Here is an 18,797-nt window from a genome sequence, read left to right on the forward strand (position 1 = left end):
GCTTGTACATCTGGAAGTCTTCGTTCACATACTGTTGAAGCCTAGCTTGAAGGATTTTGAGCATTACCTTGCTAGCATGTGAAATGCACGCAACTGTGCGGCAATTTGAACACTCTTTGGCATTGTCCTTCTGGGACTGGAATAAAAACTGACCTTTTCCCATCCTGTGGCCACTGCTGAGTTTTCCAAATTTGCTGGCATATTGAGTACCGAAGTTTAACAGCATCAACTTTTAGGATTTGAAATAGCTCAGGTGGAATTCCATCACCTTCACTAGCTTTGTTCACAGTAATGCTGATAGTAAACTGAAACATGATTGTATGGAGCTGCCTGTCTTTCTTTTCCGTCTCAAGATGCCATTTCATTTTGATGGGCACTTTTTATTCCTTCTGTCCTCCAACAAAAAGGGAGGGATGGGAGAAGTTAGGGGAACTTCTCAGGTGGCTCTTTAGTAAAGAATCCGCCTGCCAATGCAGGAGACATAGGAGATGCGGGTTAGATCCCTAGGTTGGGAAGATCTCTTGGAGGAGAAATAGCAAAGGATTCCTGGATATTAATGAACAATTAATTAATTGTATTAATGTATTAATATTAATATTAATATCCAGGAGTGGCAGATATATGAAGTTTTTCTTTTCAGGGCAGGTCAAAGATGAGATTTGATTATGCTTCTAAGAGTGTTATTTGCTTCTTGAAATTTCCTCTGGTATCTTTAACAATGTGTTGCCCAGAGAAGCATAAGAGGCATTGTCTAACCAAGAGAAGGTGCACTCCACTGCATATATAGAGGCAAGAAACAGGGGCAGCAGTGGAGAAAGTCAGACCGAGCCTGCACAATGAAGAAGCAGAGTAAGAAGGAGGCAGCCCCGCAGTGTGAGCTAAGTAAGTAGCCAGAAACTAAATATACAACAACCCAGAGAATCTACCCACCAGAGCAGATGTGGAACACGACAAGGATGCCTTCAGCCATTTTTATTTTCTAGTTGCAGTAGAAGTTCCCAAAGGAAAGGTTCTGGTCTGGAGGGACTTCATTAAGCCTTTCTGAAACTCCCCATATGTATTGCGGAGAGATTATCAGAATTAATTTGTGCATTTTCTTTTCTCTCTAGGAGAAATTCTGTATGGAAACCAGCCTGTATCAGATGACTGATCATCATCAGACCAGTTTTTTGGGTCCCTGAATTTGCCTGTACTTTGTACTTTATTTGGATTTTCCTTTTTGCAGTTTACTCTCTTTTACTCTTCTCTTGGACTCCTTTATCAACTAATAAAAATTTCTCCTAGCAGTTTTTTTTTTTCTCCTAGCAGTTTTTACACGAAGAAAGATGTTGGAGGGTTTTATGCTTTTCTTCTCTAGGTCTATGATTTGTTTAGATAAGCTTGGTTACCTTTAAGGAAAGCGGTTATGGGGCGATGTGGAGGCCGGGAGAGAGAGGGGTCTAAGAATGTTTCTGGTAGCTGTAAACGACATTGTAGAAAATTAGAGTGGTTAGTCAGACTATTTTCTCCCTTCTGAAGCATCACTAGCCTGGTCGTCTTCTTCAGAGAAAGACTCTGGGATGTGCGATTGAAACTGGGAATGGAGCGGGACTGCTTTTGGGTAGGTGGAAAATAAAGTTTGGGAGAAGAAGCGAGGCAGCAGAGTAGGAGAGAGGAAAACAGTTCATTGCGAGACTTGGGAGTAGGGCACCTGACGCCGCCGAACTGGCTGCACTAGCTGATGCTTCGCGGTCCCTCCCAGGTGTGGGGCGCTCTTGGTGGGGCCGCAGATGCTGTGATGTGGCTCTGGGGGCGAGAGGCGGCTATACTTTGCAGGGTGGAGTTGGAACTCTCTCAGAGCCGTGTCTCAGAAGAAATGATCTTGTCTTCCAGGGCCTAACGTGAGGCCACGGCGAACTACAGCAGGAAACTTACTCGTCTGCAGGTTGCTAGCGGGGTGGGAGACTCCACAACACAGTGTGGTTTGGTCCAGCTCCCCGCTAGCTCAGCCGCAGACAGCTCCCGCCCAGGCCTCCGTGGCCCCGCCCCCAGTCAGCCCTGGAGTGGGCGGAGACTCGGGATCCGTAGTCAGCCTGCCACGCGCGTTGGCCCCACGGCGACTATGGAGAGTCCAAGCCATAGGAATTTGCGGCTGCGATCCTGTGGGTCAGCCGCAGGGCGTGTAGGGGGTAGGCTGGCGTGGCGCTGGCTCCAGGGATATGGAGCCGCTGGCGCGGGGACCGATTGTCAGGTGGTTGCGGAGCCGGTAAGGTGGGGAGCGAGCCAGGTCAGGGGTCACGCGGGCGCCCCGCTTTCCCCGGGCTCCGGGCAGCTCGAGGGCCAGCCTGGGAGCAGGCGCCGCGGCCAGTATTTGGCGTGCGGGGCGCCGGGCGGGTCTGCGAGGGGCGGCGCGGGCCGGGAGGGCCTGGACGCGGGTTCCAGATGGAGCCGCATTCTTCAAAGGAAGAGCGAGAGGAGGGCGCCGGGAGCGGGGGGCGGGAAGCGAACGCCGGAGGTCGCAGGGGCCTCGGCCCTTCCCCGCCGCGGCCTAAAGAGACCTAAAGAGAAAATGGCTGTATCCCTGGGCGGATCTGCCGCGTTCCGGGGACCCGTGGTCGAAGGTCTGCTGACCCCGCTTCACGCCGCGGGAGAGGCCGACGGACGCGGGGCAAGGTCCCCTCGGCCTCCTTCTTATCTTCGGAGCCCTGATGTCCTGTCCGCTCCCTGGGCCTCCCGCCGCCGCACTTCAGCGAAAGAATTCATTTTACTCCAGGCGACATCCAAGAAGCGCCTCTTCGTGTGACGGGCCTGGACAGACCGCTGAGTCCTGGTGTGTAGATCGGTTTCAGGGCTGTTGTGCAGCCTCCAGGCCCAGGAACTTTTGTAGGGGCGTTGTCGCGCTCCGTGTGTGAGAAGGCTTCCTGCTGTTACAGCTGTGTTTACCTTTGGATGTTCTGTTTTTGTTTGTTTGTTTTGTTTTCAATTGGTCTCCCCCAGTTCTCTTCATATATCAGACTATTTCAAAGAGCATCATTGAAGGAGAAGTTGAGTAACCTGGACTTGAGTTTTCCTGTGTGTAAAGATATTCCCATACCGTCCACTGCTTTCATAAGGAGTGTTCGAAGTTAAGGGAATGTGACAGCTCTTTAAAGTGAAAAGCAAAAGCAAAAATTCTACGGAATGCGAGACAAGAGGACACAGGATTCCGGAAACTTTTGCTGGCCATAGTTCTAGTGAATATCGCTGCAACTAGGGGACCTTGTGTTTCTCCCTTGATTCCCGTGGAATCTGAACCCCAACTAGTCTTGGCTCCCTAAACCTTTGAGCAAGATTATTCTTGGCCTCTTTGTTCCTTTGTTTCCACATACTTAAAATGGGGATTGATAATATCAATCTTAAAGAGCTGATGGTGAGTATTGAATTAATACAGATAAAGGGCTCAGAACATTTCCTAGCATGTAGGAGTTTTTGTTATTCCCTGTAAGTGCCTTCTTTCCCCTAAAAGATTCCACAATAAAGGAATTCTGATCCCCTGAACCTATTGCCCGTGAACCCTTAGGCCTGTTTTTCATCCTTGTCATTCATTACCTGAGGGTATAATATGATTACCTGTGACAATAGACTTTCTGCTGAGTTTATTTTATCATTAAGTAAGAGGGGAAACTACAGCTATGCAGTACTGGGTCTGTCCATGATAGCTATGTTGGGTAAATGAAAACTTTGTTTAGTTTTTATTGGATAATATGTCATTTATAGTCTTGGCCTAGGCCAGTTTTTTTTTTTTTTTTTTTAAGTCAGTGCCCAAAAGACCATGATTGCAGCAGACTTGGTTCCTTCTGTTTCTGGGATGGCTGTGGGACTTGGGTGGAGAATTTTTGGGCAGCCTGGCTACACTTCTTGTTAGTGAATGGGGAAGCTGTACATAAATCTTACTCTAATGTTAGAAAGTCAGCAGTGGTCCCTTGGAATATACACAGAGATACTAAGCAGCTTTGGTTGATTTTTTTTCTTTTTAAACATTTACTTATTTTGTTTATTATTTATTTGACTGCATGGAGTCTCAGCTGTGATGCTCTGGTTTCTCTCTGTGGTGCTGGCTCAGTAGTTGCCTCTGCATGTGGGATCTTAGTTCCCCAACCGGGGATCAAACCTGCATCCCGTGTTGGAAAGTGGACTCTTCAAACCACTGGACCATCAGGGAAGTCCTTGGTTCAGTTTTGACTCAGTGAAGTGACGGTTAGAGGTTACACACTGGTATTTACAAAGCAGCATCTTTTCTAATATTTGACTTTTAATGCTAAGAGCTTGGGTGGGTGCTGTGAAATCAAAGATATCTTTATCCCCTATTTCCTTATTGTGTATATAAAGAGAAATGTCTGCTGACAGACTTATGCTCTTTATGTAAGCTTAAAAGTTTCTCTCAGGTTCTCTTGCTACTATTTGGAAAGCTCTAAAGAAAGACTTCTGTCTGAGGTTCTCTCCTTCCAAAAAGCTGCTGTATATATAGGTAGCAGAATTGGGACCTTCTTGCAAAGTGAGAAACTTTGAGTTTACAAAAAAGAACATCATTTAGTGCATAATATGCTGGCCTGATTTGACTGAAGTACATATGGTGTAAATTCAATTATTTTTTTTACTAGATGAATTAAGAGTTTTAGCTGGAGTTTCAATATCAAAGTCTCCAAATTAATAGAATGAATATACAGAAAAGTAGAAGGATACAGTAGACCTGAAAAGCACTGTAAAGCAATTCAAGATAATTAAGATTTATTTAATTTTCACACAACAGTAGGATACAAATTCTATTCATGTTCCCATAGACTATAAACTAGGAGACACTGGAACATATCTGGGAACATAAAGCAATGTGCAAAAATTTCATAATCTAAAGGTATTAATATCATACAGAGTCTGTTCTGTTATCACGGTGGAATCATGTTAGAAATCAATATCGAAAGATATTTGCAAATAACCCACATGTTTTCAAGTGCAATGTGACATTTACCAAGAGAGATCTTTGACTTAGCCATTGAAAGTCTCAATAAAGTTAGACTGAAAAAAACATAGGAGGTGATTGCAGAGAAAAAAGCATTTATATAAGAAATTAGTATCAAAATAAAAAATATTAAAGATACTTTAAACAAAATCCCATGTTTAAACAAAATTTCCATGTGGAAATTAAATGTCCACTTTTAAATGATGGGTGTATCTGAGAAGACTTAACAAGGAAAATTAGAAAATATTTGTAATAAAATAAAAATGAAAAGACTGTTTGCCAAGATTTGTTGCATGAAGCTGAAGCTGCTCAAGGCAGTTAAATACAGTGTGGAATCTTGAGTAAGGTATAAAAACAAATAATGGACATGCATATAATTTTGTGAAACCTGACTCAATGTTCTGATGAAAAAGTTGGAATCTAGGGAGTTCCCTATTGCCCCAGTGGTTAAGATTCAGTGCTTTCGCTGTCAGACTGGAGTTCCATCCTTGTTCGGGAAACTAAGATCCTACAAGCTGCATGGCGCAGCAAAAAAAAAAAAAAGTTGAAATCTAGAATCCATTTTCTCTGTTGACAGAGATTTCACAGAAAAGATTAGACTTATTGTGTTTTATTAGCTCTGTAAGTAATTATGAGACTAATCATTTAGAATACTAATAGTAAAAATTTATTTAAATTTTAATTTATTAAAAATTTTGTCTTGAGATACTTTTGTTTAAAATTATTTTAGAAGCACCTTTTCACACTTCATACTTGGAGAAAAAGCACACTACTATCTCAGTTGTTTACTTTTCAAAGATAAGCTTTAAAGGCCTGTTGTGAATAGGAATTTTCCTTAATTGTATTGAAGACTTCGGTGCCTTCTGAAACAGGATATCAGTCATCACAACAAAAGTAATCTGTTAATAATTGAGTTGGTTCCTCATGAGTAGGTCAGAAATTAGACACTTTTAATAATAATAATAATACTAATAATGTTCTTTTAGAAATAACTGCTCTTAATACTTTTGGACACTTCTATTTTATTTTATTTATTTAATTAATTTATTTTTTGGCAGGGGAGTTCTTACGTTTTCTAAATTAGCATGAGGGGCTATGTTTTACACTCCAGAAGATACCCCGCCACACCCCGACCCCCACCATAGGCTTCTGAGAAAATTGAAACTTGAGCTCACTGGAGTTGTTTTTTGGATCAAAAAGAGTTATAGATTCTATCCTTAAAAACCCATCAAAATGAGGGGAAGTCAGTCTTTAAATATTTGGATTAATCTGGAGGCAAAGGCAGAGACTGAGTGATTGCCTGCAGGGCTCTCTGTGGAGGCTGATTAAAACCTGTTTGCCTACTTCCCAGAAATACTTTTTACTTCAGTTTGGTTTTGAATTCTTGCCACCATTTTTTCTATTAAACATGTCTTAATCATATTCAGAAAACTGCGATTATTTTCAAGGTTATGTAATTCAGTAGAACAATTATTCATTTCATATAGTAAGGGTTCAGTCATACAGAGTCACAGAATGCTTGTTTTGAACTTTTTTTTTATTTGTTCTTGCTAATTCCTCTCCCTCTCGTCTCTCCTTTCCAGAATCCTATTCTATGAACTCAGACACTCAGGTATCCTCCATAGTATTGGGTCCTACTTCGTCTGTTCAGATACCTGTTCCAGATGGTAATTTATTGCTTTGTGCTATTGACTCATTTTTGTTTGGAATTAGGCTTCAGCCAGTAACAAGTTTACCATATTGTCCTTCTTGTCCTCTGTTCCATAAAAAATTGTCTGCATTTCCTGTCCTCCAGGACTTCCCTGTAGCTCAGTTGGTAAAGAATCTGCCTGCGGTGTAGGAGTCTGCCTGCAACACAGGAAACCCAGGTTTGATTCCTGGTTTGGGAAGATGCTCTGGAGAAGGCAAAGGCAACCCACTCTAGTATCCTTGCCTGGGAAATCCATGCACAGAGGAGCCTGGCAGGCTACAGTTCATGGGGTTGCAAGAGTCGCAGTAAAGCACCATTGTCCCCCACCCAACAATATCATGGAGACCTCCTCCATTCAGGGCTCACCACCTGGTGACTTAGGCTGTAAATGAAATGGATTTATAACCACAGGGACCTCCCTCATAACTTATTTCCAGTTCTGAGATGAGCTAAGATTAGCTTCGAGTCTGGTTTCTTATAGCAGTAGTGCTTAGCTAGGGCTTCCCTGGTGGCTCAGATGGTAAAGAATCTGCCTGCAGTATGGGAGACCTGGGTTCAATCCCTGGGTTGGGAAGATCCCCTGGAGAAGGAAATGGCAGCCCACTCCAGTATTCTTGCTTGAAGAATTCCATGGGCAGAGGAGCCTGGCAGGCTACAGTCATGGGATCACAGAAAGTCGGACACGACTGAACGACTAACACTTTCAGTACTTGTAAAGGCAGTCTAACTTGCAGCCTGGCATAAAAACCTCTAGGGTGCTTAGGCTGCTTCAGATGAGAATGTAGCAGGAAAATACTGAACTAGCGCCTTATAGAGTATTTAATGAGACTGCGCTTTGACTAATCCTTCCTGATTCTAAATTTCTCCTTTAGAATTTCCATTCCTTTTCAGTAAATTTCCTCCTCAGTTCAGTAACACTTAAGGTGAAGTGGGTCAGTTCCCTTTAGAAAGAAAGCTGCAAAGGTATCTTGGAAACCCTGAGATTAGAGCTTTGTGGTTAAAAATAACCATTTGATGGCTACACACACTGAGTTTCCTAACTTTCTTGTTGGTTAGCCCTTTTCTCCCAGACCCTGCATTTAAAATTAGCAGCAGAATGCAGGAGGAAGGGAAACTCTGATGATTAGTCTGTGATGAGCCCTCCTGTCATGAGGGTGATACTGCCCCTCTCCCCAAGCTCTTCACTGCAGGTCTTAGTCAGATGGCAAAGGGTTCTTGTTTGGTGGTTTCCCTGCTGCTTCAGATTTTAGCCTGAAATGTGGCAGGATTTTGCAAGTTACCAATTTTGGGGGGAAGCCTGATGGAGATACAATGTCCAAGGATAATCCTTTGAGTAAATCCTACCAAATAACCGATGCAGGGTGGAGAGGGGAGTGTCCCATTAGCCTGACTATTTCCTTCTAAAAGTTAAGATTTTAGGTTATCAGTGAGGCTAGTCTGGGGATGTTATATATTGAGCCCTAGACATCAGTGATTTTAGAAGAAAATGAAATGATTCTAAAAATTGGCAAATGGCAATAGAAGTGTGAAAGTAGGGGGAAACCATTTGTGAGATTAATGTTGAAAACTGATGTAGAGCTGAGTGACCAGGAAAGAGGGCTGAGAGGAAGCTTTATCACCATAAGCATTTTTGTATTTCTCAAATTTTCAGCCATGTGAATGTATTGCCTATTCAAAACTTAATTTATTAACAGTATAAATAAAAATAAAGTAAATTGAGATCGAGTCAGGTCAGTCTTATCTGTTTAGGTATTAAAAGATTTAATTTCAGTATTTCTAAGATGATTATTAATATTAGAGTATTTTGTTAATTTTAACTCACTTCTTCTCAAATCTGTTAATTCAGAAGATGCTTTTGGAGACCATGGGGACTCTGCCAGTCTTGGTGCCATCAACTCTGCCTGCAGTAACTCCTCAATTCCTCAGTCCTCCGGGGGGCTCTCAGAGGAGCCCTTCACCACCTACCTGAATGAGAATCATGCCGTTCCTGAGGAGGTTAGTGACGGGTCCTTGGAGGAAAACATTATTATTTAGGGAAAATCTATGAATTCAAAGTCTGCTGGACAACTCAAAATCAACAACCTCAGAGTCAGTTCTGGCAGGCAGTCTCTGAAGAATGAATTTTTGCAGTCAGAACTCAGAAATTGTTAAGGAAACTAAGGTCCTTGAAAAACAGTTGCCAAGTTGTACTAGTGAGCATTTTTTGATCCAGAAACCATGAATTTCATGTTCCCTTTTTTATGGTGCCTTTTGTCCCATTTGGATGGTACTGATATTCTCGCTGGGGTTTTAGAATGAAAGGCTGTTGGAAATGGCAAGTAAGAGAAGGGTTGGGCTCTTATTTGGACAGAGAGTTGACCAGCTTATTGATAAACAGTGGATAAGATGGTGATTAAATTTGGACACACCCATGTCCAACTTCTGAAATCCTTTGTTTATGAAACTGATATTGTTGCTATTTATTATTATTTTTTTAACTTTTTATTCTGTATTGGCCTATAGTCATTTAACAATGTTGAGATAGTTTCAGGTGGACCATACATATGCAGGTGTATCCATTCTCGCCCGAAGGTGATAATCATTTTGCTTTGTTTTCCTCTCTCTTCAGTACTCTTGTTTTAGCTTTCGTAAACTCTGGGTCTTCACAGGACCAGGACTTCTTATGAGCGTTGTGGATCCAGGAAACATTGAATGTGATTTGCAGTCTGGAGCACTGGCTGGTTTTAAGGTGAGCATGGAATCCTCCCTCTCCTTTTTAAACACACACAGCACACCACAGCCTTTTCCTCTGCTCTGCCTGCTGGATATCAGCCTTGGTGGCTACATGCTGATACTTCATTGGCTCTGACACTTAGGTGAAAAGTACTTTTCCATCTGTTTTTAAATTTTATTTTGTCATGTAGTTGGTTTTTAATTTTATTCTACCCAGGTAGTTTCCTTGAACAAAAGTGAAACAGCAGATGGGAAAAACTAAGACTCAGAAAGGTACAAGGTAACCTAGCAAGTTCTGTGCAGAATGTGATACAGAACTCAGGTCATTTGATCCCTGAATGGGGCGCTTTCCTAAGTGTACTGTTTCCCATTCCCATTGCCAAACAACCAAGCCGAAACTTCCAGTTGTCTCACGAGTGTAATGGTGGGATTTTGTTCTTCTCTAGCTGCTGTGGGTTCTGCTGTTGGCCACCATCGTCGGGGTCCTGCTCCAAACGCTTGCAGCTAGGCTGGGAGTGGTCACCGGACTTCCTCTTGCTGAAGTGTGTTACCGTCAGTATCTCAGGGTAAGCACTGTTTGTCTGTTACTCATAGGTAACTGTGTGTCTGGCAACCTGTGCTGTCCCGCCGCCTCCCCCCGACCCCATACTGAAATAGTGGAGGAAGAGGGGATCTGTGTCCCTGAGGACTGGCAGTCCCAAGGGAAAGTCTGTAGCTTCTCTTGCTGCGAAACCATGTTTCTGCACTCCTTCAAAATCTAACATGAGATTCACATTTACCAGAAAGTTTCCTTAGAAACATTCTATGTGAATAAACACTTACCTTTTACTGTGCCTTCTGGCACCCAGCAGGGCCCAGTTCGCAAAGGGGTGGGTGTGTTCTCTAAAGCTTTTTTTCCATTCATCCATATTACTCCATTACTTTGCATTGTTCATATTTTCCTTTTTGTTTGTCTTTGCTGTCAATCTGAAGTGAGTTTTTTTCTTTTACCAGGGCATGTTTGGTAGGATCTTTGAATTTGTTAATGATGCTTTTTCATTTTACCTTGACCCTGGAGTTTACACTGTCCTCCATAGTTTCTTTCTGGATATTTAGGTCTTTCTTGTTCCTGCTTAAGTTAGGAATGGATAGACACAGGGTCTGGAAGATAGCTTTAAACTGACTTGGTCTTTAGATAAGTATCTACCGCCAGTTTTTTCTTAAAGTTTAATCTCCTTTCCTGGCTGTGAGATAGTATCTTTACCTGCCTTTTTTTTTGTTCGTTTTTATATGCATCTCAAAAAAAAAAAAAAAAAAACTTGGTAATTTATAGTTTGTTTAGCTTCTCTTTCTTCATGTATCTCAGCTCTTGTTTTTTTGTGACTTTTTTTCAGTGGTAGCTATGACGAAGTGGCCCCTCCCACCCCCCTCCCTCAGTGAGGTGGCACTACTAAATTTCTTTCTGTTTAATTATTTGGCGAGATTATCTTCCAGATTTTGTTATTGGACACCCAATTCCAACACTTTGCCCTGAGTCCCTTTTGCATATCTGTCTTTTTTAACTTGCTTGTGCATTATTTTTTTTTTTTAATTTTTTAATTTTTTTTGCTTGTGCATTATTATATTAAGGATGACTCCAACCTTTTCATGTTTGTTTTGTCTCTTCAGCTATGGTCAGGATAGATATTTTTTCTATAGTATTTCTGTTCTTTCCTGAACAATATTTTGACTATCTTAGCATCCTCATTTCCCCCTAAGAATTTTAGGATTGTTTTTAGGCAAAAAAAAATTAGTGGAAATAATGAGTGGAAATTCTATTTTTCTGTCAAGTGAAATGGAAGGAGAAGAAATTGACATCAGCTGCTGCCCTGACCTTGACTCACAAGCTCTGCCACAAAGAGCAGCCTGGCCCTCTCCAGCAGGGGGCCAAAGCTGAGTTCTGGTCCTTCATCTCTAGACCTAAAGTTTAATAAAGGACTGTTTATGGATCACTGCCAAAATGTGAATTCTAAACTATGGGGGAAGTTCTTTGAAATGATTAATTAGAACCATATCTTTCTGCTGTTTGGTGTTTAGGTTCCACGAATCCTTCTGTGGCTGATGGTGGAGTTAGCTATCATTGGTGTAGATATGCAAGACGTTATTGGCTCAGCTATTGCCATCAATCTCCTGTCTGCAGGAAGGTGAGAGGTTTTTCTTCTAGAAAGTAACCAATGTTTTGTGAGATTTCAAAGCAAGTATAAAAACAAAAGTCCTTCCCAGTCACCTTCCCAGGTGACTTAGTGGTAAAGAATCTGCCTGTGAAGCAGTAGGTACAAGTTTGATACCATGATCTAGAAGATTTCCTGCTGAATGAAATTGCACCCCACTCCAGTATTCTTGCTTGGGATATCCTATGGCTAGAGGAGCCTGGTGGACTATAATCCATGAGGTCGAAAAAGAGTTGCACACGACTTAGAGACTAAGCAACAACATAAAAAGAAAAACACAAGTCATTTTCAATTTCCAAGATTTACTCAAGTATTATTTTTTCTGTAGAACCTTTCTGAAACTACCTTCCTTTCTCCTGGCAGATGTAGGCTGTGTATCTTTCATGTTCTCATGTTGGGTAATACATACCTGTGTTATGCAATATGTGGCAGGGTGTATTATAATTAATTTGTATGTCAGTTTATCCCAAGGGAGGTCGTTTAGAGATAAGACCAATGCTTTTCAGTTTTGTGTCCTGAATGTCTGAAATACTAGACAAAGTTTGAATGAATGTATTGTTTCACTTTGACAAACCTAGACAGTGTGTTAAAAAACAAAGACATTACTTTAGTGACAGGGGTCCCTATAGTCAAGGCTATGGTCTTTCCAGTAGTCATGTACAGATGTGAGAGCTGGACCAAAAAGAAGGCCGAGCACCGAAGAATTGCTGCTTTTGAACTGAGGTGCTGGAGAAGACTCTTGAGTCCTTTAGACAGCAAGGAGATCAAACCAGTCAATCTTAAGGAAATCAACCCTGAAGACTCATTGGTGAGGCTGAGCTCTAATACTTTGGCCACCTGATGCGAATAGCTAGACTCATTGGTAAAAGACCCTGATGCTGGGAAAGATTTATGGCAGAAAGAGAAGAGGGCGACAGAGGACGAGATGGTTGGATGGCATCACTGATTGAATAGGTGTGAACTTGGGGAAACTCTGGGAGATGAGATGGTGAGGCACAGGGAAGCCTGGTGTGCTGCAGTCCACGGGATCTCAAAGAGTTGAACACAACTTGATGACTGAACAGCAACAACAAATGGTTTCATTTAGTGCTGTGATCCTAAACTACCCAGGGCCTGGCCTACTTACCATGGATCCATTTTCCCAAGTCCTTGCTCCTCCAAGTGTCAGATGTCTGGAGAACTGTTGGGAAGAGGGTCATTCTCAATGTTTCTTTTCTTCCCTTAAGTCTCTGTTTTTCATCTCTGACCTAGGATTCCACTATGGGGTGGAGTTCTTATCACCATTGCAGATACATTTGCATTTCTCTTTTTGGACAACTATGGTAAGGAGCATGGGAATGGAGGGGTCAGTCAGAGGAGCTGCTTTCCATCATGTGATTTACAGGGAAATCTGCCTTCTATGAACTCACTGCTACATTTTCCCCTTCAGGTTTGCAAAAGCTAGAAGCATTTTTTGGTTTTATCATCACTGTTATGGCCCTCACATTTGGCTATGAGGTGAGTATTACAGGCTATTCATTAACTTTATTTTTTTTATTAGCTTTTTAAAACAAAGATTTTTGTTCTTTCATTATAAGATACAGTAGGTTTTAACAAAAAGCCAAATTCAACCTTATGCCAATTTTAAAGGAATGAATTGTAGTAAAGACTAGTGTTCAGGAAGGCCTGCAGGGACTCTTAGTTCAATTGATTAGAGTTTCTGGAACTTTCCAAACTAATCTCCCAGGTCCCAGGTTGGCCATCCCAATAACAGAGCAGCCTTGGAGAGGGTTAGGAAAGCGGTTGCAGGGTTATTCTGGCTGTTACCTAAACGGATTCTGTTTTTGCTCATCCTGGTTGACAGTAATTGCAGCTTGGACTATCTCTGTATTGTAGCAATGACCTATAGGGGATACAGTGCATATTTCCTGGTTTGTGCCCCAGTCCCAACACTCCGTTGGGTTAAAACTAACTCTACCATTATATGTAGTGAAGTGAAACCCAGCACCTTTCTATGTCCAATTATTATAAATTGATTTCTGTTAATTTCCCTAGCTAATAAGCTTTTAACAATGCATCTTCTCTGAGTAGATGATACACCTTGATCTAAGGCTTCCAAGGGAAATGCTGAACCAGGAAAAAAGTGTGTGTGAGAAGTGTTTCTGAGTGAGTCTCAGCAGATGCTAGTGGCAAGTGTAAGTGATTTGTATATACATTGTGAGCACAGAAGCATGGTTAGTGTGGGCAATCAAGAATTGGCTGTATTCTGAGGTGTGTCTGACAGGAGTTATTGTGATACTATTATCAATAAGCCCCTTATATTTCTTTAGAATATTAATTACACTCTCTACACATCTATTTTGTGTATATAAAATACAATAGGAAATGTCTGGACGCTCCAGTCCTAAGTTCTCTGAACTGTGCTGCTTGGTTTCTGGATGGTTCTGTGGTCCTCATGTCCTGTGTAGTTGTTGATGAAGGGGCTTAAGGAGTAACGGATGCAGTGTCTCTAGTACTGTGTTACTCCCTGGTCTCATGTTCCGGAAAAGGCTAATGGCTGTTCTGTTTGTATGTAGTGTGTTACAGTGAAACCCAGCCAGACCCAAATCCTCAAAGGCATGTTCCTGCCATCCTGTTCAGACTGTCTTACCCCACAGATCATGCAGGCTGTGGCCATTGTGGGCGCCATTATCACGCCACACAACATATACCTGCATTCTGCCTTAGTCAAGGTGAGCAAAACCTTTCTTATCTCAGTGGCCTGTGTAGTTCATGGGACCTTTTCCTTTAATTGCAAGGGAGGGACACTTAGTTTACAATTGTTAGAGCCCTGAAGGAGCACGTTGTTTTTCCACAGTTGGACTCCACACAGTTGGACTCTGTTTTTATCGCAAAGGTGACCAGAGATAACAGACCTCATAGAGAAGAGACTAAAGTCCCTCCTAAAAATACTGAAGGTGTACCAGGTTTCTCATCTTTAAATCTCAGAAGCCTGAATGGACTCCTAGTGGTTCGGGAAAATAAGCCCAACCTGGCTTTTACCAGTCAATCCATCACAGTCATCAGAGACTTTTGTCATTAAGGTTGTCTCTGGCTTAGGTCTGAAATCAGGTTGTTTTTGTAGGTCAGCGGTTCTTCCAGCCATAGTAACTGAGGGCTCAGAAGTCACTTGGTCACTTTTTCCAATTTGGGGATGTGTGATATCATCATAGGGTCATGACTTCTTACTCAATGAACCAGGATGTAAGTGGAATCTCACACATTTCATGTGATCAGTTGTTTGCCATCGAGGACTTGCAGTGGACTCCACACTCATGAAATATTGCAAGTAACTTGTTCTAACAATTTTGAAAAAATGACTTTTGCTGTTACCTCTCTAGTCCAGACATATAGACCGAGCCAAAAGGCAGGAAGTTCGAGAAGCCAATAAGTACTTCTTCATTGACTGCTGCATTGCTCTCTTTGTTTCCTTTATCATCAACACCTGTGTCATCTCAGTGTTTGCTGAAGCATTTTTTGAGAAAACCAACGAGCAGGTGGTAAGTAAGCCGAGGACCTGGGTACTACTGAATGTGAGGGTAAGGAGGAGGCTGATTGGGGCAGGAAAACGTGACAGTGACTTGGAGCTCAGGGGAAATAGATCTCAGTGCTGCCCCTAAGTCATTGCTCCAGTTGTGGTTTACACTCGGGGGCCATGGTGAAGCTCAGCCCATCCTTTCCAGCTTTTGGCTGGGAAGGGAGTTTTCCTTGGACAAAGACTGCCTCTTGCTGTTGTTAGTGGCTTCACGTCTGTTTGCTCTTTCTCATCCCCTTCCCCTTCCTGTTTACCAAGTACCGGCTGCTTGCCAGTCCTGCCATTTGGTGATGACAAGTTGCAAGGAATCAACACACAGAAAACAGAATCTGTGGCTAGACAGGCTGTTTTGTCACTTTGAATTCTCTGTCCTCTTGACTCCTGATTGCCAGTCTAGTTTTGATGACTCCTTTGTTCCCCATTATAGGACTTCTTTTTTTTTTCTTACCTTCTTTAACTGTCCTCTTATTCCCCCCCCCCCATTTATTTTTATTAGTTGGGGGCTAATTACTTTACAATATTGTAGTGGTTTTTGCCATACATTGACATGAGTCAGCCATGGATTTACATGTGTTCCCCTTCCTGATCCCCCCTCCCACCTCCTTCTCCATCCCATCTCTCTGGGTCTTCCCAGTGCACCAGCCCTGAGCACTTGTCTCATGCATCCAACCTGGGCTGGTGATCTGTTTCACTGTTGATAGTATACTTGTTTCAATGCTATTCTCTCAGAACATCCCACCCTCACCTTCTCCCACAGAGTCTAAAAGTCTGTTCTGTACATCTGTGTCTCTTTTTCTGTTTTGCATATAGGGTTATCATTACCATCTTTTTAAATTCCATATATATGTGTTAGTATGCTGTACTGTTCTTCATCTTTCTGGCTTACTTCACTCTGTATAATGGGCTCCAGTTTCATCCATCTCATTAGAACTGATTCAATGAATTCTTTTTAATGGCTGAGTAATATTCCATGGTGTATATGTGCCACAGCTTCCTTATCCATTTGTCTGCTGCTGGGCATCTAGGTTGCTTCCATGTCCTGGCTATTATAAACAGTGCCGCGATGAACCTTGGGGTGCACCCATTATAGGACTTCTGACTCCTGTCTCTGCTTTGACTAAGGGCTCCCTATTCTGGGTGTCCTCTCATATTTGCGGTCAATCTCTGCTCTCATCAGAATCCATGTCCAGTTTCTTGCCTTCAGCATCTGTCTCTTAGATGACCTGTGTGTGATCTATAGGAGAGGTCTTCTCTTGAGTCCTGGACTCAAAATTAAAAGCTGTTCCTAAACTGCTTTGGTTCCAGGTTGCAGTCTGTAAAAACAGCAGCAGTCCCCATACTCACCTTTTCCCAGAGGATAGCTCAACACTGGCTGTGGACATCTACAGAGGGGTAAACCTGTTCAGATTTCTGATCTTTGCCCCTGAATCAAGATTCTTAGCATAGTATCTGGTCTTTTCTTAGGGTTCACTTCAGAGCTCAGCATATCTTCTCTGGATTGTTGAGTATTGTTATTCAGAGGTCCCATGCCAGACAAGCCTTTTGGATTATGTGGAAGGAAATATAAGATCAGCTGAAAAGATGAATTGTATCCGTGATTCTTAAACTTATGTTGGTAGCATTTTGCGCTATAGGTGTTAATCGGCGTCAAAGAAAGTGTTCTTAGTAAAGTGGTCTTTTTTTTTTTATATTTGTTCTCTTCCCCAATCCCTCACCCTTGTGGCTGGAGACTTTATTTAGGGCACATTGTGTGGCATGTGGGATCTAGTTCCCTGACCAGGGATCATCCCATGCCCCCCACATTGGGAGCATGAAATCTTAACCACTGGACCACCAGGAGAGTCCCAGGAAAGTGGTCTTTGTTGGAACCTCTCTGTCCCTTTTATGCCAGTTACATTGTGAACCTCCAAAAGTAGAATAAACAGTATGTAGCATCTCCAGAATTCATTTGTGCTTTATCTCCATTTCTATTACCATCTTCCAGAATACTGTGTTAAGGAATATAATTTGGGAAATGTGTTGTAGACTTTTTTTTAATAGTTAACATATAAGTTGAGGATAAAGGCTTTCGGAGCCTAGAGAAGAGAAGGAACTAGGCTGAGGAGGAATGGGGGCCCATCCAGCATAATTTAGGTTGAAAGCCTCTAGAATGAGGTCAGGACCCGAGTCTCGCTTCTGGGACAGTGCCAGCACAGTGCTTGGTAGAGGTGGGTGCATAGCCAGGAATAGAGGAAGTGACATAAAGGAGTATGTTCGAGGTGTTGTCTCAGGTGATCTCTCTCCCTTGCCTCTCCAGGGTGTTGTGCTGGGGTGTTACTTAGGGCCTGCCGCTCTCTACATCTGGGCGGTGGGGATCCTGGCTGCGGGGCAGAGCTCCACCATGACAGGGACCTATTCCGGCCAATTTATCATGGAGGTATGTGCTGTTGTGACTGGGTAGACTAGAGGACATTGCCTTTTTGTCCTTTCTTAATTCCGTGCCTCTAAGGTCTTCCCGAACCTCCCCAGACCTTTTTCTGTTTCCTCTTCCAGACATTCATCCTCCTGTGTTTTCTTCCAGGGATTCCTGAACCTAAAATGGTCACGCTTTGCCCAAGTGATTCTGACCCTCTCTATTGCCATCATCCCCACTCTGCTTGTGGCCGTCTTCCAAGATGTGGAGCATCTCACAGGATTGAATGACATCCTGAATGTTCTTCAGAGCTTACTAGTGAGGAGAGAACTGGGGTCTCACATCGCATTGAGTCAGGAGGCATTCTGTATTGCCGTTAGGTACCAAGCCTAGTGTGGGTGTGGGGAAAATTCAGAGGAAGAAAGAGACACCTTCTTGGTCTACAGTGAATTCATATGAAATCTCTGGCACCTCAAAGGCTTTTAGAAATGACTTGGTTTTTTTTTTCTAAGCCTGTTGAATGGAAATTATAAGCCGTAATTACACAAAGAACACAGCGTTATTGTTTGTTAATCCAAGCAAACACTAAATAATGTGTAAGACACTCCTTGGTTTTATGGAGATTAAGAAAATTTGGCAGATACAAATTTTGTTAAGACACTATGAGCATCACTGATGCTAGGTTCATGCTACAGATTTCCACACAACCCTCCAGCATGTTGTGATGACAGGAATAATTTCTCACAGAGTAGGTGAAGCAAGGTCTGTGGTTCTGTTTTGCTAAGAGTGCCGCTCTCTGGGGTGTTACAGGAACCCTCCATAGCCTTGTCTGATCTTCGTTTTCTCTTTTCTAGCTTCCCTTTGCCCTCATACCCATCCTGACATATACGAGCTTGCGACCAGTCATGAGCGAATTTGCCAATGGACTGTGAGTGTGTTTCTTTTAGTTCCCAAAGATGTGGGGGGAAAGGGTATCTTCATCAAACAGGCCAGTCAGAAAAGCAGTTATAGGGGAGCTATATGCTTTAAGAAGTGATTGCTAGAGCTGCCCCTTCAATCTGTGACTTAGAAGAGAGACTATTGGGGACTTCGCTGAAACTAAGGTCTCATATACCACAGAGAATGGCCAAAAGTTAAAAAAAAATAAGCACAACATTGTATATCAGCTCTACTTCAATTAAAAAAAAAAGGTAGAGATTGTGTATGTAACAAAGGAGGGAAAGCACATTTTTTGTTCTAATACCTTTTCGATACATCTTTAAAGGGCATGTGGCATTTGAAATGAC

At 42.4% G+C, this 18,797-nt stretch overlaps 1 protein-coding gene across 3 annotated transcripts in view; it reads left to right on the plus strand.

Annotated features, from left to right (window-relative positions):
* The first annotated feature begins 2,126 nt into the window (after nucleotides 1-2,126).
* LOC133045631 (natural resistance-associated macrophage protein 2-like) overlaps nucleotides 2,127-18,797 on the plus strand; it is a 33,524-nt gene continuing 16,853 nt past the window's right edge. Inside the window, exons 1-14 of one of the 3 annotated variants that reach the window (XM_061127829.1) lie at nucleotides 2,127-3,388; nucleotides 6,559-6,642; nucleotides 8,512-8,660; nucleotides 9,274-9,393; nucleotides 9,824-9,943; nucleotides 11,433-11,539; nucleotides 12,818-12,888; nucleotides 12,996-13,063; nucleotides 14,122-14,277; nucleotides 14,926-15,084; nucleotides 16,425-16,511; nucleotides 17,416-17,535; nucleotides 17,680-17,829; nucleotides 18,366-18,439. In XM_061127829.1, coding sequence (XP_060983812.1) covers nucleotides 6,570-6,642; nucleotides 8,512-8,660; nucleotides 9,274-9,393; nucleotides 9,824-9,943; nucleotides 11,433-11,539; nucleotides 12,818-12,888; nucleotides 12,996-13,063; nucleotides 14,122-14,277; nucleotides 14,926-15,084; nucleotides 16,425-16,511; nucleotides 17,416-17,535; nucleotides 17,680-17,829; nucleotides 18,366-18,439 — 1,454 coding nt within the window. In that variant the 5' untranslated portion in view covers nucleotides 2,127-3,388; nucleotides 6,559-6,569. The other 2 variants (XM_061127842.1, XM_061127834.1) reach the window with 2 other exon arrangements.

Source organism: Dama dama, chromosome 3, assembly GCF_033118175.1.
Source record: "Dama dama isolate Ldn47 chromosome 3, ASM3311817v1, whole genome shotgun sequence".
Classification (NCBI taxonomy): domain Eukaryota; kingdom Metazoa; phylum Chordata; class Mammalia; order Artiodactyla; family Cervidae; genus Dama; species Dama dama.